At 35.8% G+C, this 25,828-nt stretch overlaps 1 protein-coding gene across 5 annotated transcripts in view; it reads left to right on the forward strand.

Moving 5' to 3' along the window:
- Positions 1-25,828, forward strand: part of COX7B2 (cytochrome c oxidase subunit 7B2) — a 112,184-nt gene that overhangs the window by 69,975 nt on the left and 16,381 nt on the right. Inside the window, exon 3 of one of the 5 annotated variants that reach the window (XR_012061896.1) lies at positions 15,758-15,835. The exons of 1 other annotated variant lie outside the window; for it this stretch is intronic. Coding sequence is in view for 1 of the 4 variants with exons in the window: in XM_072944561.1 (XP_072800662.1) it covers positions 12,820-12,861 (42 nt within the window). In the remaining 3 variants the exon portion in view is untranslated. Of the gene's footprint in view, positions 1-12,811; positions 12,862-12,922; positions 13,030-15,757; positions 15,836-21,644; positions 21,704-25,828 lie in introns of those variants that run through there. 3 more of the 5 variants (XM_072944576.1, XM_072944561.1, XM_072944586.1) reach the window with 3 other exon arrangements.

Below are 25,828 nucleotides of genomic sequence, written 5' to 3' on the forward strand. Positions count from 1 at the left end.
AGCTTACTTTCCCAGGGCACTGCAACATTCTTAGAAGCCCTGATATCACAAAAATTCTTGAAATAATACTTCCAAGGGCAGTTTTATAAATAGAAGAATAAAAGGATTACACATTTCCCCCAACCTGAACAAGAAAGTAAAAATTTTAAGTTTGTAATTCACTACTTGAACAGAATTGAATCTGCGTATCTGCAGTTATAAGTGAGGACAGAACATACCCTCCTTCCTAATTTGCTGAGATTTCTTTTACTAACGTCAGGGCAGTCTTTAATTTCCAAAGCTATGCTCCAGAATTTTCTTGGTTAGCGCTGAGGAGAGGCATAGGGAAGGTAGATCTAAAATGCACGAGATGTACAATATAAAAAGGGAAATGCTATATTAGAATTACTTACACGTAGGATTGTTAATGATCACTTTGCAGGCCATGATGATGAATATGACATCACGAGTTCTATCTAAATAGTCAGTGCAATGTGAATTTAATAGACATAGATTTGTTCATATTTATTCTACAACATTAATTGATAATTTATTGATCCTTTAAAAGAAGAGTCTAACTTCAACTCCAACTGTAGATAATTTTTATTTGCTATCTGAATAATTTGTATACTACTGAGTGACATTTTTCTTAAACCAAATCAATGTACTAACAAAATAAAAGAATGATAGGATTGTGAGAATGTTTTATTACCAACATACAAATTCTTGTGTGAACAATCATAACTAATGCTGATATCTCTTCAACAAGTGTCCAATGGCAGTTAACTCATCAGTAATGCACAGTCAAAAATGATGAATCTTGCAAAATAATCTTTGAAATCATTTATTGCCAAGCACCTTATAACATATCATCATTCCTTAGTATGAGTTATAACTCTTACTTCACATGTACATGTCTAAAGAAGAAAGCTTTGCTAAGGTGCTTTTATTTAAAAAAAATAGCTATAGGGTTAGTTCATTTCCTAAAGGAAACTTTTTTTTTTATAAATTGTATAAAATGTTCTGTAATTTACACTCAGATCAACTATATATTTTTCAGTTGTACCCTTTCAATAGGAAGATGGTTACATCCAGGAAAGATACATTTAAAGAGACACATTACAGATCACTTCTCCCAGGCTGATACACCTAAAGGAAAGCTGAATGATGTATTGCTTTGCATAAGCCAACTTCTCCAGTGAACTGCAGAAAACAAGATGGATGTCTGCATCTGTAATCTTCAACACTACAAATGTGGTATCCAATGACAGGCCAATTATTAGCCAAATAAGAAGTGTTTTTTTAAAGTGTGTTAGATGACTAAAGAGTTATCAAATTAACCTCAAAATTCAGATGCAGCTAATGATGTTGTTATAGAGATTGCTGGTTGCTGGCCAAAATGGATGTTCTAATCTTTCTGGTCACAGTGGTAGGGATTTGCCAAGCTTTCTGGCAAATAGGCATGGTCATGTGACTGAATGCCCGTAAATGGAATGGGAGCAAAAGTAAGACATGCCACTTACAGGCTGGAAAATGAAATACAACTTCTTGTGTACGTGCCTCCGTGCTTATTGCTGCTTTCAGCAGCCTGAAATTGAGACTTCATTTTGCATGGGACGTTAGTCCCACTGTTCACTGTCTAGTGCTTTTAAGTGAGCAGGAAATACATTTCTAATATGTTTCACTCATACTATATTTTGGAGTTTATTTGTTACAGCTTATTAAGGCTATCCTAGTTCATATAAATGCTTATCATCATAATTGAACAGAATGTAAATTTGATTCAATACTGAAAATAGGGGAGCCATACAGTTTAGGTCCACATTTATTAAAAAGAACAGAAAACAGAACTAACTAATAATGGTTACATGAAGATATGAAAGAGTATTCCTTTTATTTTATCTTTTATTTTTCATGATGTAAAGTCACTCGTTAGCATTGTGATTTTATCTTTCCATCTGGAGGCCCCAAGCCATGCTTTTTGTCATTTGACTTTGTTAGTTATATGAACATGAAATATTAAAATGGAGTATTGAGATGTAGAAATCTATTACCTGTTACCATAGAGATGAATGAAAGGAGGAAGATTGCAAGGGCATATTTAGGACCAATACGTTAAGAGCCAGCATGAATCCACATAACATAGAATAGCAACCAAGAGATAAGATGAACACACAATGACAAGAAGACTGTATTTGAACCAAACAAACATTTCTTATGAGGCAAATTACAAAAGCACAGACCATACCTCTGAGATGTGTGTGTGTGTGTGTGTGTGTGTGCATGCCTGTCCATATTAAGCATACATGCTCTGCCAAGAATTAGGAAGATAAAGGAAGAAAGAAAAGACCTGAACCCCACAAAAGTGATCAAATTATGAGGATGTTCAAGACATCTGGTAAAGGGCTTCTATCTTCCCATCTCTTCAAATATTTAAAGGTTACATGAAGACATGAATGGCACTTTTTTACTTTTATTATTTTAAAACAACATCTATTAGAGGCAGAAAGGAGTAACAACATATAAAAGATTTTATTTATCTATGAAAATCCACAAAGTGGCTGAAAATGTGAGGAGAAAGGAGAACATAGCATGAAGATAAATGGAGAGAACCAAACCAGACAAAAAGGAGAAGGAAACAGAAAAAAAAAATCATTAAAACATTAGATTTGAAATCTTTAAAAATCTAGGTTCAGTCTCTGTATCTCCCATTTGTTGGCCATGTAACCTTTGATTTCACCAGTCTTACTTTTAGTAGTCCCATCTGTGAAAAAGGAACAAGAATTCTTGACATATTCACCTTGCAGGATTGTGAAGATGAAATAAGGTAATAGATATGAAGAACTTTACAACCTACAGAACATAGTCTTACACACACAAAGTTTCTAGAGTATGTTCTTTAATTAACATGTAGCATTTTGAGTCTTTTGGGAAGGAATATATTTATATTTTCCCAGTAGAGACCTCAAATTAGCACAGTAGCAAAATTCAGTAGGGAAAATAGCTTTAGAAAATCTCATTCTGATTTTTCTTTAAAAATTAGGGAGTGTAAACTATAATAAATATTTGACTTTCTTCATGGACAACTTTATCTATTGAAAAGTAGAAAAAGCAATGAAGTGAATTAGGCTTAATTTTTGGCCAAAGAGCAAGAACAGTTGTGAAATGAGAGCACTGGAGACATGGAAAGAAAGTGCCCAAGTTATCTGAGAATAAAGACAGGTACTATAGTTATAAGTGCTAAATAAACATGTTTGGGGTGGGGGGAAGGGGGAGAAAATGTAAAAATGTTGCATGATCTGAGACTCTTAAAGGAACATTGGCTCAAGATAGATGAAAATCTTTAAAATATTGACTATAGTGAAATAAAATACTTGGTGGAGAGGTCAGAAGCATGGTAACTGGATTGTTGTAACTGTACAGGGAACACTAATTGAACTCAAATTTTTAATAAAGATCTAGAGAAAAGATGAAAAGAGGATCAGTTAACCACACAGTTCATGAAGGAATAGCAAGCAGAGCCCAGAATGAGCTACAGTTTGAGAAAAGTGCTCAATATAAGACTCAGGGAACTTCAGTTAGAGTAATTCTAAACTCCCTACCAATTCTAAGATTCTGCAGTTCTAATTGGAATTAGAATCAGTTCATTCTAGAGTAGAGTTGCTAAATTTAACAAATAAAATACAGAATTATTTTGAATTTGAATTTTAGATAAACAATGATTAGATTTGAATTTTAGATAAATAATGAAGTTATTTTTACATAAGTCCATACCAAATATTTTATCTGGCAACCTTCTTCTAGAGGGCAACATGACTTTTTTTTTTTTTTTCCAGTAACTCTGGCTCAATTTGTGTCACCCGCAACCCTTCCACCTCCCCAGGGGTATAAGGAATAGAGAATGAAGGAATTATCAGCAGAGCTCAAAACTACTCATAGATCTGACTCCAGGGGTTTTGCCAAGATTATTAAGTGCTGGAATCCATAGCATCAGAAGACTGAAAGGAATCCCTGTATGACATCTGGGAAACTCCTTAATTTTAAGAGCAAAATGAATGATTTGACTTCTCTAAGACAGGACATAATGATGTAGAAAGTTGTTTGCCAGTGATTGGTTGCTAAGGAGGTTTATGGAATCTCCTTTTTACAAATGATTCAAAATTTTATCTAAAAGTAATTCTTCTTATGCATGATGTGGGAGTTGAAGGTAGACTTCTCCAGGTACTTTTTTTGCACTGGAAGCTTATTTTAAGCCTCACCAGAATTCCCCTCAGGTATAATCCCTTCACAGTTTTATAGGACTAAGTCTTTCAGCTCAGCAGTCCCTGAAGTTCCAGTAACTTTACTAGAGACAGTTGTGGGGGTAATTTAAGCAAGTCCCATATCCCTCCAATTTCCTTTTCCACAACTTCTCTACAAAATAACCCAAGCATGAGACATTTTGCAAATGTGACAACCTAGTTTTCAGCCTCTCTTGTAGTTAGAAGCTCTTGTGGCTAACCTTTGGAGAACTACTCAAAGTAGGAATCCTTTAAATAGATTACAATACTGTAATTCATTCTTTGTTGGCTTGAATAACTTACATGAAATGACAGTAATGTTGCTGGGTGTTATGGGTTGAATACCTGACTAGAGCTGTGCGCCAAAAAAGGGCATTTTGAAATATCCTGCAAAATTTTCTATTATGTATGTTTTTCTCAACATCAACACTTCCATTAAACTAATGTTTATTTTATTCATTCCATGAAAGAAGCCATAGAAAATAGCTAAATAAGCAAGTTTTGGCATATTGAAGGACACTTTCCAAGATGTTTTATACCCATTCAGCCTAATTCCCTTCTCTAGTCCTGAATCTCCTTTAAACTGATAGACTCTCCCATGCAACATGTAGCCAGAACCAACTAATATATCCCTAACAGTCATTTGGATTCCTAGGATTCTGCTTCTTACCTAAGCACTGGCCCTTTAAACTGACACACTTGCCTGGTTTGTTCTCACCAAACAAATGGAAATCATCTCAGACTGAACTCCCATTACAGAAGTAACTTCTGTGCTGGTTGTTGACTAACAGGAGGTCCTCTTAAAGTAGGAAAGAACTGTCTCCAGGAAAGGGCTCTCTCTATTGTACTGACATTGTGTATGGAGTTCACTTAGCTGAGAGTATGTCTGCTCTAAGTGCTAAAGACCTATGCATATCAAGGATGCCTTCAGAGCTTCTTGAGGAGCAAATTTTTTATAAGTCCCTCGACCTTCCTGGCAAAGGCTCCAATAGTTCTATGTTAAGAAAACAAATGGGGAACTCAGAGACAACAGAAGTACTAGGTACTCAATTTGGGGCTTAGGTTGTTCCTTACCATCTCAATCGACTGTGTCAGATGGAGTGGTGGAGGTTCGAAAATTCACTAAACTAGACTTCTGAGGTGAATCTAACTCATTGACATGTGAAAGAGCAATGAATGTTAGAACATTTAAAATGTGATTTGGGTGACCCCAGTGCCAAATGCTTCATTTCGGTTATGTGATACTCTTGAAGATTGCCAATGCCTAATAAATCATATTCCCTTTGGCATCTTGGACTCTGGAATGGGAATAGTTGATCTTGAGAGTATCGTGCAAAAACACCTAGCTCAAATAATATAGAAGTAATTTTAAAGGCATATCCTCTGGGTCAGTATAGACTCTAGACTCATTAGATTCTTGTTTAAGCATCTGAAGATCAGGGACTTAGGCAATCTGATTGGAAATCTGAAAGATTCTAAGCAAAGTATTTGCCATCTTAAAGGATCCTTGGTCTATCAAGGACACAACCTGCAGACATTGAAACCTACTTCTGGAAATTAATCAGGCATACTTCATTGGATCTTTGTGATAACTGAAATATCCAGGGAATTTAAAGTTCTCTTGGGCTCTGTACACATTTGAATAACGTTATCTCATTTCACTGATATATGCTAAAGTCAGAACTGAAAATAGCTGTTAATTATAATACCATCTTTTCTTGTAGTGTGTAAAGACTTGGGTGGACACCAATAAGCATCACTGGGTGCAAGCTGGAACTCACAGGCAGGAGGGTCAGCAAATAGAGGGGTCTCCTGTTCTTTCAGAGTCCTGTGGAGAGGAATGCTTGGACAAAAGTACAACTGTGTGCTCCACGGGCTTGGATTCCAGGAGAGGAACTCTAGCAGCTGTTGTTCTCTTTAAATGGGCAAATGTGAGAACAGCTTTGTATGGAAAAAAATGGACAGCTTGGTTGACTCTGAATTATCTTTATCTGAAATGTCTCAGTCTTGATCTGGAACAGTAGTAGTGACAGTGAAAGAGGAGCAACTATAAGACTAGCAGAGCAACAATAAAATAATAAATTACCTATATACATAATTTGAGTTTTGAAAATGAAGTAACCAAACTATTGATTCAAATATATTATTCAAATGTTATATGTATGAATAAGAGACTCAGGAGCTAGCTCTTCAGGGGCTGTTTAGCTGCCCCACTCCAATTGAAATAAAACTCAAACACTTAGGGTACAAACTGTAAGTCATCTACAGAGCCTAGTCTTAGGCCAGGGCTTAATAAACATTTGCTGAGTAAGTTAATATAATCACAAAGAAACTACTCAAGACTGATAAATTGCTTACTCTGGTCTGCCTCACATGTCCCTATGTTTCTTGATTGTAACTAGACATGGTATAAAGATGTACTTAGATAACAGACCTAGAAATTATAGACATTATAGCTTACACATAAAGTTTACTTGATTTTAAGATACAGCATTGTCCAAACCAATACATTTCTGGCTCTTTAAAAAAAATGCAAACCTACAAAAAGTCTTTTTTTGATGAAAAATCTATGATAACCTTTATTTCCTTTAGTTACTTACTAAGTGGCAATTCCAGAGAGGGTCTCACTTTCTCTTGTTGTCTTTAAATTTTTAAGATGTGTCAGCTACATTGGAAATGTTTGCTAAACCTGAACTTTCAGAATACTAGTAGGATACACTTTAATTGGATCTATAAAAGCAATTCCCCAGAGAGTGTAACTCAGACCCGTTTACAGAAACCAATTCAGGGTTTACAGAGAGGGGAAAAAAAAAAAAACGCTGAAAAACTTAGGACTTCCTTTGCTCAGCTTAATGTTTAGAGGGAGGCCTGAGGAGTGAAGCTTTAGTGGTTCATTTGGCTGAGAATTCATATTTTTTCCCTTGCATTGGATAAAATGTATCATCTTATTTCATTTTATGTAATTTTACCAGTGTTCTAGGATCATGACATTATTAATGCCATGAACAGGAATATGCCCACCAGAAACAGCTCATTCTAAAAATTTCATAGTAATGGTAAATAGTGGTGGATCAATGAAATTGACAGATAACCCAGCAGTGTTTTTTCATTCAATAAACAATTTCATCATTTCCAGAGGATACAATTTTTAAAATCTGTTTTCTATTTTGAGGTTTTATTTTTTTGTAATGGTGGTTTTTAACCAGTAGTAACATAACAAGTAAGAGAGGCACAATATTGATCTGTTATATCACTCAATTGTTTTGTTTACTTATTTTGGACTTTGCTACACTTGGACCTTATCTGGTAGAAATGCAGGTAGACAACTGAATAGTTAAAGGAGAGGCAATGAAAGGAAGAGAAATAAATGGCCTCGATAATCCATACACTAGCTAATCATCCACCTAATTTTTGAGTGTTGATTGGATTCACAGGCCGTGAAATGGAGTCCTGTAAAGTTTTTCTAACTAAACCTCAACTTAATTTTGCTTCCCAGTTAAAAAAAAATATTGTTAAGTTTGGAAACCAAATACAAGTTAGAACACACCAGAGGTGACTTAGGGCCCAAAGCAGAAAATAGAACAAGTAGATATTCTGGGAAACTAGCTGAGTCAGCACAGTGCTTGTTAGAAATGGTACCCTCCACACCTGCCTCTAGAATCCTATGGGTAAAGAATTTTGTTTCGATGATCATTCATGGGCTGACTTAGGTCAGTGCTGGTCTCTGCTTTGCACTAACATAGACAAAATCATGTTTTCCATGAATTTCTCATTTTTTTTCCTTCAGCATTTCATTAACCTGAAAAAATATAAATTTACTATTAGTTTTCCTTTAATTATATTACTCTTTTTAAAGTAAGTTTTATTAACTATACACACACACTAATTTTTAATATGGTAAGAATCAGGTGTTTTATCAATCCTGGTGATTCTAAGGATTCTAAAATTATTGTTTAGGTCAAAGCGTACTGGCTAGAAATTCTTTTTGAATTTCTAACTTCTTATTTTAGATTTTTTTTTAATTGCTTGAAAATTGCTATTTCACTTCATACAGATTTTTTTTTAACTGAGAAATGACCCCTAGGTATTAAAAAAAAAATAGCATGGGTTTAACAAGATAAATCTTTTCAAGGATACGTTAATGTCATCAAAACTCTCAAAAGGCAACTTTTATTATCCTATTATGTGCGATGTTTTTATTGTCTTTTATAGAAATAAAACTGATTTTTCAATTCGGTTTTTAAGTGTTATGAAATCTCACATTGCCTGATTTCATTTATATTGATTTAAATACAACTGACTGAATATAAGTGACCAGTGATAGGTTAAACTATGGAACAGGTTAAACTATGGAATTTGGGGCTTCTCTCTTATCTGATACTTCGTTCTACATGCTGTTCTACAACTTTTCCCTTTACTCTTCTTTCCTGGGCTTTTTTGCTCATGCTGTTTTTCTCAGTTTGGAAACTTTCTATCCAAGTCCAAGCACCAGCTCAACTTGTTGAAGCCTCGTTCCCTAGGTCCTAAGCTACAAGAGAGCTAACCATAGGGTGAAGGTATCATATTTAACAGTATTGTATGATGCTCGTAAAGATTTGTTAAGAAGGTAGATCTCATGTTAAATACTCTTATGACAGCAATTTAAAAAAAACAGGAAGGAGAAAAATATTTTTAAAAAAGGAGTTAGTTGAGGATCACAGGCCATACACATTAGGACTAAAAGCCATCCAAGAGAACTAGAGTGAGCAGAAGGTATACTTCAAGTGGTGAGATGACATGGGTGGTCAGGGACTGGGTAAGTAGAAGCCACTAACATGAGTAGACTAAAATCCCAGGAAAGAAAGCAGGGAGAACACTGAGTAAATAGAGCCAAAGCACAGTGTGAAAGTCATTTCAGAATTCATTTTCAGTCTCCTTGCAACTTAATGAAGTCCTGCTGAGCAGGTACTGAGGTCTGTGTGTATCAGGGCTCCACCAGACACTGCCTTGTAGGATTCTCATTTCAGATGTTTTCTCTTCAATGAAGTCTCTTTGATATCCCCCAAGCTACAATTTATATGTCTCTTCAATACTCTACCAATATTCCCATTGTATTTTTACTTCTAATTCAATTTAATAAATACTGAGTGCCTGCAATGTTTCAGACATCCTGCTAGGAAATTCCTTATCAGTCTTTATTGGTCTCCCATTCCCTCCTAAAATTACAAAAGGAGATTTTGCAATGATTAGAAAAGGGAAGAAGGCCTTTGATTGATCTTTCTCTCATGGTTGTTAATATCATTATCTTTTCCAAGCCCACAGTAGATACTGGAAATCCAGGAACTTTATCTATCTTTCTACATGTGGAGCATGGGTATTTTTGTTTGTTTTGTTTTGTTTTGTTTTGCTAGGATTCAAGTTTCTACGATGTGCTATTCTGCTACCATAGTCTCTTAGGTCTGGCTACCTTGGGGACCAATTATGTTTTATAATACCAAAGGGACTGACAGACATCTTTTTCTACAAGCAGGCATCCTTACCTTACTGTTTACTACCCCAGGATATCTGATATAGTCTCCTTAGTGATTTTAGGCTTTTTATAAAGGACAGGCTTTTTCAGCTGCTTCTACTTTCTATCAAGCTATAAATCCTGAGGGAAAGAATTATAAAGCCAGATTATCTCAGTAAAATGGGGAATGGGAAAAGAGAAAATATATCAAAAATTTACTTGCCAGTTTAAAAAGGAAAACAGATATTGAACAAGAGACTATTACAGAAGAGAAAAATAATTGTGGTTATAGCTACCAGATACACCTAGAAGACTTATGTTCCCCCCAATAAGGAAGCACTCTAGTATTCAGCTGCATTTATGCCTATCGCAGTATCACTTACTAGGAAAAAAAATAAAAAGAAAATGGAATCAACATTATCGCTTAGCAATGAGAGAGTGGTCAAATAAAGTATGTTGCATCTGCACAAGGATGTGCTACATGGATATGAGGGCATTGAAATGATGTTGGTATTGACATTAGAAAATGTTCACAATATATGTTCAGATGCAAAATATAGTTTACAAAGAACATGGTTGACAAGATACATACCAGTGTTTTACCAGTGGTTATGACTAAGTGGTCCATTTGGTGGAAATTCAGTAGTTTTTAGCTTTACTCTTCTTTGTTCACTTGCATTTTTAAGTTTTTCTCCAAGGAACTTTTTTTTTAAAACATGAAAATAAAACTAAAAAAGAACTATGTTGAATTTCCAAAAGATCTAATTGCTTCCATCTACTAAACATTTACTGTGTTTAGTCACTTTGGTAAACACTTTACATACATTATTTCTGTTTTTCTCACTAGTCTTGAAAAATTGGTATAAGACAGATGTTTTTTCTGTTTACTTCTATTTGTTCCAAGAGGAGGAAGTATTAATCAGATTGGTAGATGGAAGAGTCATGTTTCCTACTGAGCAGAGTTGCTGGGCAGGCATGGTTGCCTCTCTTCTACTCCATCCATGTGGTTAGGTAAAGAAGAGCCCTCCTACCAAGGCTTTCTTTTTCCCCTTCTCTTTGATTAATATCTTATCATGCTTGCCATTGCTGTTAATTTGGGTAGAATGTAGTGATGAAGGGAGAGGAAATGGATTTTAAGCATGGGAATCAGAGAAATAAATCTGATTTTTAAAAAGAGAATTGTTAAGGAATTCCCACACAAATTGCTGGAGTGGATTTCCTGGAACTCTTTTGCATTCATTTCCCTGCAAGAATAGAGATTTCTCAGAAAAACAGCGTTGTGTTTGGTCTACACCTTTGACAGTAGGTTTCACCTCAATGATGGTATAACTTTCCTTAACAAGGTATCATCCACTCATTTAATGTGCATGTGAGTGAAGCTCTACTGATTTGGGAATCAGACAAGGCAACAGCTGTACAAGCAATGAGGCATGACATGATAAAATGTGTGCATTTTCTGATGACTTTTAATGCTACTGAAATACATTTTAAAAACTAAGAGTAACAAAATAGATTTTGAAAGTTTATTGGGACACTTTTACATTTCTTTTTCTTTACAATTTGATGTCAAATTATTTTCAGGTGCCTTAAACATATTATATTATTATGTAATTTTCTCCAAAAATACTTTTAGCTAATAAATAAATAAGAAATTAACTTGTGTGAATTGAAAGATGATAATCTTATCCAGATCACAGAGCTAGTAATTGATGATCTTTAATGTTTTGTAAACATTCTACTGTGTATGAGCAGCTCTTCTAAAAGGCAGTAAATGTGAAGCTAAATATAGTCAACATTTACTGATGACACCCACTGAGTCATGAAAATTACAACCTGTCATGGCAGAACTGTTCTTTGTACATCTGACGTAGATCCTGGGGTTGAGGTTTCTACTTCAGTTGGTTTTTAATAATACAGAGATAGATCATTCACTTGATTCACGTAACTTCTTTTTATTTCTCTAAGCCTGTTCAGCCTTCGCTATCTAAAGCTAAATTTGTATACTACTTTGTATTTTGCAATGTAGTATTTTCTTAATGCACAGTTTGATTTTTGTCTACCCATTGTCTACCCGGTATCAATTTTGCTAATACCAATATCATCTTCTTTGTACTTCGCCACTTTTCCACTTCATGACATTCTGATGGAACTGCTATTCACAAAGGTAACCTGGTGGTGCAGGAGGCTTGTAACATAACTGAGATCCGGCTGTGATTGGGATCAGTGCATATTTAACATTTAATGAAATGTTACATACAGACACTGGGAAATAGAAGATAAGTCATGATACTGTCTCAATTATGTCCTCTGCCAAAGAGAGGACTCCCACTATCAGTAGAAAAGAAAAAAAAGAATGAGGAAACTAAGGCGAGAAGCAAAGCTGACAAGTTCAGAAACCTAATAATGGTGTCTGGTGTCTGATTACTTGATATCTCATACAGGTACCACCCCTAACCTTTGCATTTGAGTGAATTGGTCACTTTTTGTTTGTTTGTTTGTTTCATATCATTTGCCCACAAAACATGAATTGACCTCATTAAATGGGCCCAATATGTGTGGTTTTTGTTAGTAAGACCCTGCTTCAAAGAAAGGTAAATAGGATAATCTACTTTGTAGATACAGCCATTCTCCTTCATTTGTCAACCCAAGGTTTATTCAGTGGGCTCATTCACATAGTAGCAAAGCAGAATGAGTGTGAAAGTGATGGTGTGGTCAACAGTATGGACCTCCTCTCACCAAGACTGACCTGGCTATGGCCATTGAGTGTGCCTAGTTTTTGTAAATCATTAGGAAGTGTCGGCCCTAGTATGAAATGATATTTCTAAGAGATCAGCCAGCTGCCTGATTACAGTTCAGCTTCATTGGGCTTTTTTTTCATTTTAAGAAAGTCAACAATTTACAGTCTCAAAATATTTATTTTGAATTTGGTTTTATTTTTCTACCAGTAATGTTTCTGCCAGATCCATTACTCATGGGTTTACTGAAAGTTCTAAATATTGTCATAATATTCCACACAAAGCATTTCTTATCTTCCAACTCACTTCACAATGGAACAAAGAATGCAATGGACCAATGCCTGAGGGTTCCCAGGTCTTTTCATATACCGTGCTTGAGGTACCAGGCTAGAATTTATAATTTTTTTAGTAGAGAAAAAAGAACTAAGTCAAACAATATATAGGAAGGGATTGAAGAGAAGATTTGAAAACCAAGTCTTGAGATGGTCAGAAACTAGAACAGCTCTTTTTTTTGTACCCAGTAGATGATGCGGACTGAATCTCTAAGGTAGTGTCATCAGAAACTTAGCTGTAACTAATTTTGGTTTCTCTCTGTGTGTGTGTATGTTTCCCAAAACTAACATGTCTGGAGGAGAGAATCTGGTTGACTTAGTTTGTGTATGTGCTCACTGCAGTATTATCAGAATAAAGAGGTATATTAAATATTAGGCATCCAAGGATTGGACTGTAGTAGCTACTCCTTTTGCTTTCTCAGTATGTTTCCTGTGTGTCTCTCTTTCATCCCTACTGCCTCCCATCTCCTAGAAAATCTGTTCTCCTAGCTAAATGGTTGAATGTCATATCTGAGCTGTTGATAAGCATATCTAGTTGTTACTACGGTGACTGTTTCTAACTTCAAAATGATAATAGTCATCCTATGTCTGTCATATTGAAATTCATCATCAGCTATAAGATCTCCTTTTCAGGGATACTTATAATGAAAAATATTTTCATATATTTAATAAATTTAATGGTTTTTTAACTGTAATAAATGAAAATGTTGACTTCACAGCATAAAAATGACAGTGCTGTGAAGTAATGCACTGTTTTAATTTTTTTAATTTCATGGAGAAGATGAGAGATGAGTATGCATCAAGGCCAAATGTTACTTATGGTATAATGTATAAACAAAGATTTTACAATTGTTCAAATAGATTAAACATGGGAGCAAAAGAGGGCCTTTGTATAGCACATAGAAATACAGGCATGTCAACGTGAAGACAAAGAAAAAAGTCAAAGCAATTAGGGTTATATTTGTTTCAAGTGTACATAATCACAGATCTCATATTTTCAGTTCTTAGGGAACCAACCAAATTCTGCCAGACAGAAATTGTATGCTTGCATCATTCTGTACTTTTTCCTTGAAGTAATTTATTATATTAGTTCTGAAATGTTTGGTTTTATGTTCTATGTCCCACTACCACACTGTGAGGCAGGGACTGTCATTTATTTCTGTAGTTCATAGCCTGCTCTTTAGTTGGTGATGTGCTGGCACGGGGCATGATAGTCACAAACTTAGAACAAGGGTTTTGGCTTTAGTCACAGATGCATTTGATTATTGGATTTACCATATTTTAGCCATGTAATCTTGGGTAAGTCATTGAATCTAATCAAACTTATTTCATTTTTTTGTTGTTATTTATGAATAACATTGCTTCTTTGAGTAGTGTGAGAATTAGATGTAATAATGTAAGTGAATTTCTAATCACAGTTTCTGACATATAAGATTTGAATGAAGTGTAGTTAGTAGCATTGATTTCTCAGCAAACATTTGTGGCTTCTTAAGTGAATGATTACTAAGTTTTCCTTGGTAAAGCCATGTTTTTTATCAAAAGAATTATAGCAATGAATGTAAACATTTCTAGTATCTACAATGCTAGAGCAGTATCTGTGTTTGATATGGTATTTTTGAATGTATGCAATTGTGAAAGCTCATTGTTATTGAATAAGAATAGGTGCCTACTACATAAAATATTATTTGAGAAGAATAGTTCTCACAACTGAATAAGCTAGTCAGAGGGACTATTGAATTACTACAGTGAACATTTAGTTCCATTGATTATTCTACTAGCTGAACTAACAGATGCTAAAAATACTAGCAGATATTTAAATGCTGATGGAGCTAATTGATACATCAAATTATTCAATGGATCATCAGCTGATGTGATTAAATATGTAAGACATAAGCTATATTTTAAAATGTCTTCTAATTCTATGTGCTTCATCTCACACATTAACACCAAATGCACATTTTAAAATTTGAGCATAACAGTGGGAAACTGTTTAAGTAGGCCATTCATAATTGAATTTGATATACGGTGTTTATTTTTCTTGTTCTTCTAGTCAACAAACATTTTAGTTGGGTAGTCATGAAAAATAATGAAACTCAAGGTCTGCACGCATTTACCTATAGCTAGAGTATCACCAGGAAAAAATACTGATGGCATAGAGAATTCAGAACATAAGCTGGTTTGCCTAATGCATATTATTACCATGGTTACTATGTATTGAGAGAGAAAAAATAATGAGAATAGCAGATACTGTATCTCCCTCTAGGAGAAATATAAACAGTAAAGATAGTGATAGGAAAGGTTCTAGCCTTGTTCATGGGTACTCCTGAGAAAGATTCTGGAAGTTTTCAATCTAACTGTTACAGAATTTGATTTTAAGATCACATCTTAAAATCACACTTGCTCTCCACTCCCACCCCCACCTCATACTCACTTCAACCACAGGGAAAGGTCCCTTGTCTTTATCATGGAAGGAATCACTTCACTGTGAATCAATGAAGATGGTGTTAAAATTAGTAACTGGTGGTAATAATAATAGGTCACATCTTTTTGAACACTTTCTGTGTACTGGGTACCATGTAAGAACTTTTCAGGTGTTAGTTATTCATTATTAGTCATATGCCTACTAAGTGTTGGACACTTAAGCACTAGGGATATGACATAAAAAAGAAAAAAAAGATGGAAATTCATGCCCTCATGGAGCTTATATTTTACTGGGAAATATATTGGAAAACAGATACATTATGTCACTTAATACTTTTCAACTTTGTTAAGTTAGCACTAGTATTATCTCCATCTACCTTGGAAGAAATTGAGGTGTGGAGAAGTTTGGTAATTTGCTTTCAAGCATATAGCTAGTTAAGGACTGAACCAGGAACTAAAGCCCTGAAATGTCTTGCTCTACCATGATACTCTGCTTTTCCTAATCTACTGCTTCATTTACAGCCCTGTGCATTTCTTGAGAACAGTGAAGCTATCTACCTGCCAGCATCCGTACCCATATATTCTGCCTGCATTCTTTATAATACAGGTGAATTTTCTAAGTACTAGTCTGAAGTCAGCCCCTCCGTTTGTATCCAGGATCCCTTTCCTCTTGTCTAGTTAAGGACCTTGTTCTAGCAATTTTGCCCGTTCTTTCCTACATTAGTTTTTTCTTCTTCCTCTCTATTGGATTACCCCCAATCAGAGGAGATAAATGTTATTATTGTCTGTTATTTTAAACACACACACACACACACACACACACACACACTCACTCTCTTTACCTCACTTTACCCTTCAGTTACTGACACGTTTATCTATTCTTTGTTAAAAATAGCATTTCTCATGAGGTATCCATAATGACTAAATTCAATTGTACTTCTTTATTTTTCCTTAAAATCATTGCATTCAAGCTATCACTCCCTTTTACTACACTGAAATTTCCTTGTCTAAGCCTAAAGGCTTCCAAGTTTCTAAATCCAGTGGTCATTTTTTAGTTCTCATTAACTTAACATTGACATTTGAAAGAAACAGTAACTCTCTTCTCCTTGAAATTCCTTCTATACTTGGTTTTGAGTTGATCACGCTCTTCTGCATTTTATTTTAGTGGTAGCTTTTTATCTGTCTCTTTTATCGGTGTTTTCCTCATCTGGTCATCCTTTTAATGATAGAATTATTCAGAGCTCAGTCCTTGATAATTTTGCTTCTTTTGTTACACATACTTACTTGGTGAGCTCATCTAGTCTTGAGGTTTTAAATACAAATATATAATTTCCAGAAGTGTAAGAAATAAGTATCTGTTGTTAACAAATAAATCCACTCACTGGTATTTTGTTATAGTAGCCCAAACTGACTAAGACTGATTTTAGTATTAGGAGTAGGGTACTGCTGTAACAAATAGTTGAATATGTGGAAGCAGCTTTGGAACTGGGAAATGGGTAGAGGCTGAGAGAGTTTTGAGACATGGACTAGAAATGTGATGTTAAGGGCAATTCTGGTGAGTTCTCAGATGGAAATAAGGAATAGGTTACTGAACACTGGAAGGAAGGTGATCCGTGTTAAAAAGTGGTAAGAAACTTGCCTGAACTGTGTTCTTACATGTTGTGGAAGATGGAACTTGTGAGTTATGAAATTGGATATTCAGCTGAGGAGATTTCTAAGCAAAGTGTTAAAGGAGTGGCTTAGTAAACTGCAAAGAAAGAGATATGCATTGAAGAAGGGATTGTTAAGCAATAGGAACCAGAACCTGAAGATTTGGAAAATTCTCAGCCTATTCTTTTTGCAAGACTGAGAAATCATGTTCTGAAGAGAACACCAAAGATGTGGCTGGACTATGACCCGATAAAGTGATGGATAATGCTTCTACATGCAGAAACACTGCCAATTTGAACTGGAGCATGCAGGGATGGGATGAAATGAAGGAAGACCATCAGACTCTTTGGATTTGACAAGATGGAACTATAGCGTTATTCATCTGGAAGCATGCGCTATTTTTCAAGAAGAGGGAAAAACTACCCCGAAGGCGATTCAGGGATGGGTTACTGCCTCAGTTTCAATACACCAAATGGCCTCCAATCAAAACCTTAGGGTCTGGAAAGCCCTGCAGAACCTTGGGGCATGGAGACAAGACTGTCACCCCAGTGAGCCTGGAGGGAAGAGCAAAAGAGGACTATTTTCAAGCCTTAAGATCTGATGACATTCACTTTTCTGGGTTTTAGATTTTTGTGGGACCCATCAGTTTTTCCTTCTTTATTTCTCTCTTCTGGAAGGAGAATGTCTATCCCATGTCTGTCCCACAATTGTATTTTGGAAGCACATAACTTGTCTGGTTTGACAAGTGCACAGCTGGAGCAGAACTTTGCCTCAGGGTAAATCATACCTCACATTACATTCATATCTGATTTAGGTAATATTGAAATGAAACTTTGGACTTCAGATTTTAGAGTTGATGTTGGGACAAGTTAAGACTTTTGGGGCTATTGGGATGGAATGAAAGCATATTGCATGTGAAAAGGACATGAACTTTGGGAGGCCAGGGGTAGAACAGACTGAATGTCTGTGTTCACTCAAAATTCATATGTTAAAGCCTCAACCTCTGATGTGATGGTGTTTGGAGGAGGGGCCTTTGGGAGATAATTATATTTAGATGAGGTTGTGAGAGTGGGGCTTCCATGATGGGATTAATGTCCTTACAAGAAGGAGAAGAAAAAGCAAAGCTCTCTCTCTCTTTGACATGTGAGCGCACAGTGAGAAGGCAGCTGCCTGCAAGCCTAGAAGAGATTTGTCACCAGGGACTGAATCGGTCAGCACTTTAGACTTCCCAGCCTCCAGAATTATGAGAAATAAATGTGTTATTTAAGCCACCTAGCTTGTGGTATTTTGCTATAGCAGTCCAATTGACTTAAGATACAAACTCTCTTAAATTCTAATGAAACTCATGGTCTTCTAGGTTACCAAAATATTTCCTCAGACTTTATCCTTCCCATGCAAGTCGATGAATTTCAGGAAAAGATCACTTTCAAATCAGTGGATTTTTGACACATCAGACAGACATTTCCTGAAAACTCTTAATTTATACTTATGTAGACATTAATTGAGCTACTACAAGACTTTGTCTTTCAACCTAGCAGATGGACTTCCTTGTGCAGAGGAACACAAGTCTCTTACCAGTAGGGTAATCATGTTAAAGATTCATGTTTTACTGCCATGAAGTAAATTTTTTTTTAAAGCATAATTCTCAGAGCCAGAGTATACATTTTTAAGACAGTTCAGGATCCTTAGTCTAGACTAGCTTTCTTCTATCGCATAAACTTACTAATGCACAAACACATTGCATTTACTGTGAATGATGCAACAGTCTTTCTGTATCTATAAAATGTTTGTATTTAATATGCATCCAAAGGCAGGGCATAACTGGTAGGAGGAAATTGGGATGTTGCCTTAAAAATAAGGCTGACGAGGACCACCATCTTGCCATCTGCTGCAGATGATTTGCTTTAACATGTGGGTTAAAGGAAGGAAAACAGTCTATGGCCCTTAAACTTTAAACTACCTACTGTACTGTAATCAAGAGAAACCCCGAATGTGTGGGATAGAATTCTTGGAGACCTCTCTTGCTTTTTTAGGGTCTAGGTAAGGGATGTGGTTCACAATCTTTACTGAGCCCCTCCTGGGTGCCTGGAGAAGTCCAAGGCCTTATTTTATCACTCCATCTCCAGCTGCTGAAATAAAATGGCTGAACGAAGGAGGCAGGAATCCAAGAGGCATTATTATTCCTCTTTTATTTTCCTTCTCTATAATCAATCAGTCACCAGATTCAGGAGAGGCTAATATTTCTTGATCCGTCTCCTCTTCTCTGCATTCCCATTGCCACTGCCTTAAACTCTTCATCATTTCCCACTGAGTTGATTACAGCAGTGCTCATCCTACTTTTGGGTCTGCCTCTTTCCACATTGTGAATATAGTTGCCTTTCTGTACCTTATAATAGCGTGAGACTACTCTCCAGCTTAAAAAGTCTTTAGTGGCCCCTTATGACCATCACGATCTAGTCCAAACACCTTAGCAGAAAATGGTAATATAAATCCAAAAAAGTTATATTTTTGCCACCCTCCCAACTTTGCTGTTTCATATCACATGCAGATTCCTTCATAAGCTTTTTTTTGTTTTTTGGTTCCCTGCTTTCCTGATGCTACAAGCAGGGGTTTTGTCTGTCTACTAGGTAATCCTTTGCTGCCCCTTATTCATAGAGCCAAGGTCATATGCTTTTCAACCTATCTATACTTGTCTGTTGCCACTTTTCTCCAATGGACTATAAACCTCATGAAATACGCAAGTATGTATTTTTCACTGTTTCATCTCCAGGGCACAGGAAGATTCCTAACACTATATATTTGTGTGTGTGTGTGTGTGTGTAAAATATACATGTTTGGATAAATATTCTCCAATTTAGCCTGCTGTCTTTTCTAAAATTACCCATCATTTGGCATCTCATCTTTTGACAATAACTTGGGTATAGTGATGGCAATTGTCCTGCTTGTTATTTGAATTATCCGGCACCTTCAGGCTTCTTTGAACACCTCAGATAACAGAGATCTCACTACTTCCCAGGGTCTTTGTTTCCTCATAAAATAGCTTTAATATTTATAATCTTCTTCTTCATGTTGAGCCAAAATCTGCCTCTAAAGTTCTGTTCTAATTTGTCTTACTTTTGCCCCATTGAACCCCATCTACTGTTCTTGAAGACATCATAAATAATGGAAGGTTTTGGCTCTCTATGTATCTTGCTGCTATAACAGATTTTACTTTGTATGTGAAGGAAAAAGGCATTATTCAGGAGCTTCCTATAATACATCCATACATAATGCAGGGGGCTGTTTGTTGCAGTATGACCCAATTAGACAAAAGCATTTAAATAACATATTTATCACTGAACAGTAAAAGATTATGCTAATAAAAGTAGTACACGGTTATGTGCAGTATACTTTGGGGAAATGTAAAACTCTAAAAACTGGGCATTATGCTTTCCATGATGAAAGATTTAAAATCATCCTAAAGTACAGTGACTTTTTGGAGTCTCATTAGAACACCAAACTGAACAGTGATGATTCTTTTAACAATATATGACTACAGTGCTAAAATTTGGCTCCAGAAAGCCTGACACTCTGGTTTGCAAAATATAGGCTTATAAGCTAGGCTTTTCATAACAAATACTGGAAGTCCTATTTGTATTTTTCTATAAAGAATTTAGTATGTCTTTTCTTAGTCATTGTCTTTGATAATACTTAAAGAATGGCTAGCAAACCATGTATATTTGCAGTGAATTTTTAAAATATCAAGTGGAATCACATATAATGTCTAGAGTGAGGGTGATTATGTAATTGAGGTAACAAATCAGAATGTTAAAAATTTACAGAAGCCTAATTTTATGTCAAAGATATAGAAACCTCAGTGATCTATTTGATAATTATATGGTATCTCTTTTTTCTATTTCAAAACAAACATAGTCTTTTTATATAGTGCCTTATGTTTCTCAGTGAATGACTTGCTGTGTGAATTGAATAGTGAAAGTGTTAATTTTAAATTTAGTTTGAATTGTTTCCCTTTTGGAGTCAGGATCAACCCTAGGAAAAATAGTCCCTTCACTCCCAAGAGGGTTTATTATCAACTATCATTTTTACCCACCAACAATAAGATTTGAGTGGAGGAGAGATTCAGGTATATATTGAGCTTTCAAAATAGATGGAGATATGAAAGAGGAGTAGGGTGTATAACAGAGAAGGAGAAAATAGAAGTAAAGGATAAACTCTCTGCAGTCATCAATACCAACAAATGATAGGTTGCACATGGAATTAGGGAAAATAGACAATAGTCTACCAATGGAAAAAGGATAAGACAGACATTGCCTTCCCTTTAAAGTCAAGTACTCCACTCTGAGCCAACATAGTAAAACTATCCACAAAAGATTTAGAGTGGAAAATTCATGATATGCATGAAAAATTAATAAAAACTAGAGGGCCAGAACAGTACTGAATATCTTCATATGGGGAGTTAGTATAACCTCTCTGGATTTGAGGACAGGTCAGGCAAATTTACAGTCCAACACAGAATCTTTGAAAGTATCCATTAATAGAAGAATCAAATCCTAAGATAATGAGTTATAATTGTATGGCTGGCCAACATAGGTAAGGAAGGTAGCATTTTCAAAGAGAAGCAACTGCAAAAATTGGAAGCACTTTTCAAGAAGGGAATAACAGCTAGTTGAGCTGTTGAAAACATTAAAAGGTAAATGTCTTGACTGAAAAGTAACCATGGAAAGCATAACCTAACTAAGTTTGTGCCTGATTTTTTTAGAAAGACACTGTTAATGGGCTGCATTCCTGAAAAACCAGAGCTTGAGAGCAAACATTCAGGTCAGTCCACGGAGAAAAATGGAATGAGGGAGTTAGGAGGACATGCGTTACCAGCTACTGTAGGAGGTATAGCTTCTCTGAATCGTGAAATTAAGTTTAGTCATTGGCTGAAACATCTATCCCAGTCCATTTGGGCAGCTATAACAAAATGCCACACACTGAGTAGGTTATAAACAACAGCTCTGGAAACTGGAAGTTCTGAGACTTATTTCTCACAGTTCTGGAGGCTGGAAGTTTGAGATCAGGTGCCAGCGTGGTTGGGTAAAGGCCTTCTTCTGGGTGCAGGCTGCTGACTTCTTGCTGTGTCCTCAGATAGTGAAAGGGGCTAGGGGTCCCAATCTCATTCATGAGGGCACCATCTTCATGATTTAAATACCTCCCACATGTTCCATCTTATAATACCATTACTTCAGGGGGCTGGGATTTCAACATATGAGTTTGGTGGGGATACAAGTATACAGACCATAGAAACATTCCTCTAGATAAGAGTCTTACAGTGGCAGTCCATAGACTGAATATGGCCCCCAGATGTTATTTGTTCACCCTACACCTTAGTTTTAGAAGCTAAGCCTACTCTTAAAAATCAGAATATTTCACACTCATAATCCGGATGTTCAACTTCTTTAAAAAATTAGATCTGGAAACCCAGCTCAAGTTCTAAGAAGACAATAAATACAGAGTCCTTTTGTGGAAAGAACATGATTTCATTAGTTCACCGCTGTTTCCAACATAGCCTATTTCTCCCCGACACTAAAGCTTAGCACAATTCTCAATTTTTATCATGCTTACATCATGGGTTTTCTTTGCTAACAGTAGAGAAATATTTTTCTGTGCCCATGTCTCCATCTAGAATGGAAAAATCCAATCAGCATAAAAATAGACATTGTATTTCATGTGTTACAAGGAAACAGAGAATACATAAATTTTTGTTGAAGTGTAAAAATTTTCTAGCTAAGTCTTAGGGAAACCATTAGCCCCTTTGCCACTTTTCCATTATTTTTCTAGCTTCTGTGAGTATTTAAGTCCATGCCTCGTACTCTAGACTCAACAATCTCGAAATTTTAAAAAACAATCTTACTTAAAGCTCACCACACAAACTCCTTAGGTAATTCAGTTTCCTAGAGTCTTAACTTACAGGACACAGATACCCTGAATATTGCACTAAGGAGGCACTAGTAGTAAGTCATCCAGGCGTCTAAGACTGTGAGTTTGGATAGTGTGATCTGAACATCTGAAACCTAAATGACCTGCATAAGTTATTGAAAAAAAAGAACTTTCTGTGAGAATGAAGATCAGGTACTGGATAGTGATCACTCCACTTAAGCACTTTTTGTAGCTCACTGTTCTGTTCTTTGGCATTTCTTTAAGTGAAAAAAAATGGATTTATTGTTTTGAATTTTTTGCATGTCAGCATTTCTGAAATCAGAATTTATCTGATGATCATATATTTAATGTGGCAATATTTTTTTAAAAATCTCTAAATAGTTGTCATTAAATTGATACTATCTAAGCAGTGAGGAAATTAAGTAATACTGTCTTAATGTATACACTTAAAGATCCTAAATAGTCAGAAAAAAATGCTAAAGACTTCTGGCATATCAGCATTTACAGAAGGAAATGGTATCGGAAAGATAATCTTTCAGATCACTTCGGATCAGTCATGTGGGTGGTAGCCTACTCCTGAATGAGGCTGACCTGAGTGTGTTATCATTGGCCATATTTTTAATTGCAAACTATTTTGTCTTACCTAACATACTGCAAGAATTTGAATTACCTTCTTTGTAGTCAAATTATATTCAGGCTACATGAAGAGCATCAAATATTTCTTAAATAAAACCTGGATAATCAATTTGTTCCTGAAGTAGTTAGTTGTTTGTCTATTTTGTTTGTATGTGTATAGGCATATATGTTTATGTGTACATGCATATGTGGATGCAACTTCAAATATAGATAATATTTGAATTCTCTGGTGGCTTCATACTTAGTCCATATAATTGAAACTTTGATTTTCCACTTAAGAAATCATGCAGAACATACACTTCATGCCTGTTTTGTGTTGGATCTCTTGCCTGTTAAGTTTCTATGATCTGGCAGGGGTGGAGAGATAATTATTGAAGTACATTTAAAGTCTGATTGCTTAAATAAGGGTGAAATTCCACTGAATTAAGACCATGTTCATGAATTCTGGTAGAAATTGTCAGGAGCAGGATGAGAGGACTTATTTTGTGTATGAATATGTAAATGTTGTAGTCCTCTGGAAAGTATATCAGAGGCAGTTTGAAGACCAGCTAGACTGCCTGGGTCACCATGGGTAGAAATAGGATTTTGACCTTGGGTCTGCTCTAAAACCGTCTAACATAAAAGATCACACACACAAAATAGGGAAATGGGAAGTACTTTGTTGTTTTTGAAGTTGTAGAAAGGGAAACTAAAGCAAGCAATTATATATATATGTCTCTGTCTATCTATATGTTTCCATTTGACTGATATGACATATGAGAACTGTGACGTATAACTCTCCTCTTGCACCCTGATTTCCTTGTCTTCTCCAGTATGGTGCTATACTTGGACACCTATCTTGACTTAACTCTATCAGAATTCATTCACTAAGCAAACATTTATTGAGGGCTTTTATATGCAAGATACTCCATAGGTGCTGGGAGTTTAAGTATGAATAAAAGAGTCCCTAGTCTCAATAAATTTAAGATTAGGTGGGAAAAAAATCAGAGGAAAGGCCTTGTTAATCAAGTTTAGACTATGCAATTATAGAGCTAAAGGCCCTTTTGTTCTCCTCTGCTGGACACTATTCTGTTGTCACCTGTTCCTATTCTCATTAAACTTCTTATAAGCCATTTCCCCTTAGACTACGATAGTTATTATTATTATCCTTATTTACATATGAAGAAAATGAAACAAGGAAAATTTGCAACCTGCCCAAGGTCACATCATTAATAAAGCTGCAGAGCTGCGACTAGAATTTCCTGAATCCTGCCCCCAGGATCATACTGTTCATATGGTTATTTGCAGTCTCAGCAAGGTAGTTTAAAAAAATACAGACAATGGATGAATATATGATGGTAGTGATTAAAGAGATCAGTAAGGTGCCTTAATAGATGGTGGAATTTTTAGGTCTTTTATAATTCTCTCTTCTCAACAACTTACGACCTATAGTTAGAATTTTTGATCTCTCCTGGGCCCTCTTGATTTTTAATCTCTAACGCTTCCAAAGGTCTGAGAAAGGCGTAACAAAAAGCAATTCATCATGTTGGCCAGCAGAGATCCATATTTCCCTGGGGTAAAGCAATGAACCTTTGAGTTTCAAACAGCTTGGGATATTGAGTCTAAACATTCAGATTTCAGGCATGAAACTAAAAGGAACTAAGAGTCTTTGGAAAATGCATTCTCAGCCTTAACTCTATTCATACAGTCTCAGCAGGAAACAGTGGTACCATAACACATACAGGAACAGTTCATCTCTCTCCCCTGTCCTGGGACCAGGAGAACACAGTAGGAATGATTGACCAATTAAAGCAATATAATCTGTATGTGGAAGGAAGAGTAGATGTGTAGTTAGTAAAGGCCATTTCTAATGTGCCTCTGGAAGCTGTGCCAGAGCTTTAATAGGCACCTTGGCTGCCTGAAAACAGCAGGAAACTATATTGCACTCCTGATGCTACCATTAGGTGGCCGGTTCTGCTGACAAGCAAGTTGTACATATAGAAGGAAGGGCTATTTTTCAAGGAGCTCTGGCTTCTGCTGGCATAGCACTCTTTAAAGCTTTTTCTACTCACTTAAAAAAGGGTCTGATTGAGGGAGGGCTGAGGCCCTGCTAAGAGAATACTTAGCTTGCTATATAAGTAACTCACCTGTCTTCCAAGTTTTCCTGGGTTTGATTTGCAGGCAGCTCAAGTGACTGAAAAATTAAGGGGCAGAGTGGTTTTAAGGGGCAAAAGAAGGAGAAAATGTCTGGTAGACCCAGTTAGAAGGCATATTTTACGGTAATTTGTTGTCATGTGCATGTACCAGTGTTGTTCTGAGTTTTCTTCTAGGCACTAAACATGTCAGAAACCTTTTATCATAATTTTTTTTTTCTCTGCTGAATTTTGAATAATTTCCTCAGAATTA

The sequence above is a fragment of the Vicugna pacos genome, chromosome 2, assembly GCF_048564905.1.
Source record: "Vicugna pacos chromosome 2, VicPac4, whole genome shotgun sequence".
NCBI classification, from domain to species: Eukaryota; Metazoa; Chordata; class Mammalia; order Artiodactyla; family Camelidae; genus Vicugna; species Vicugna pacos.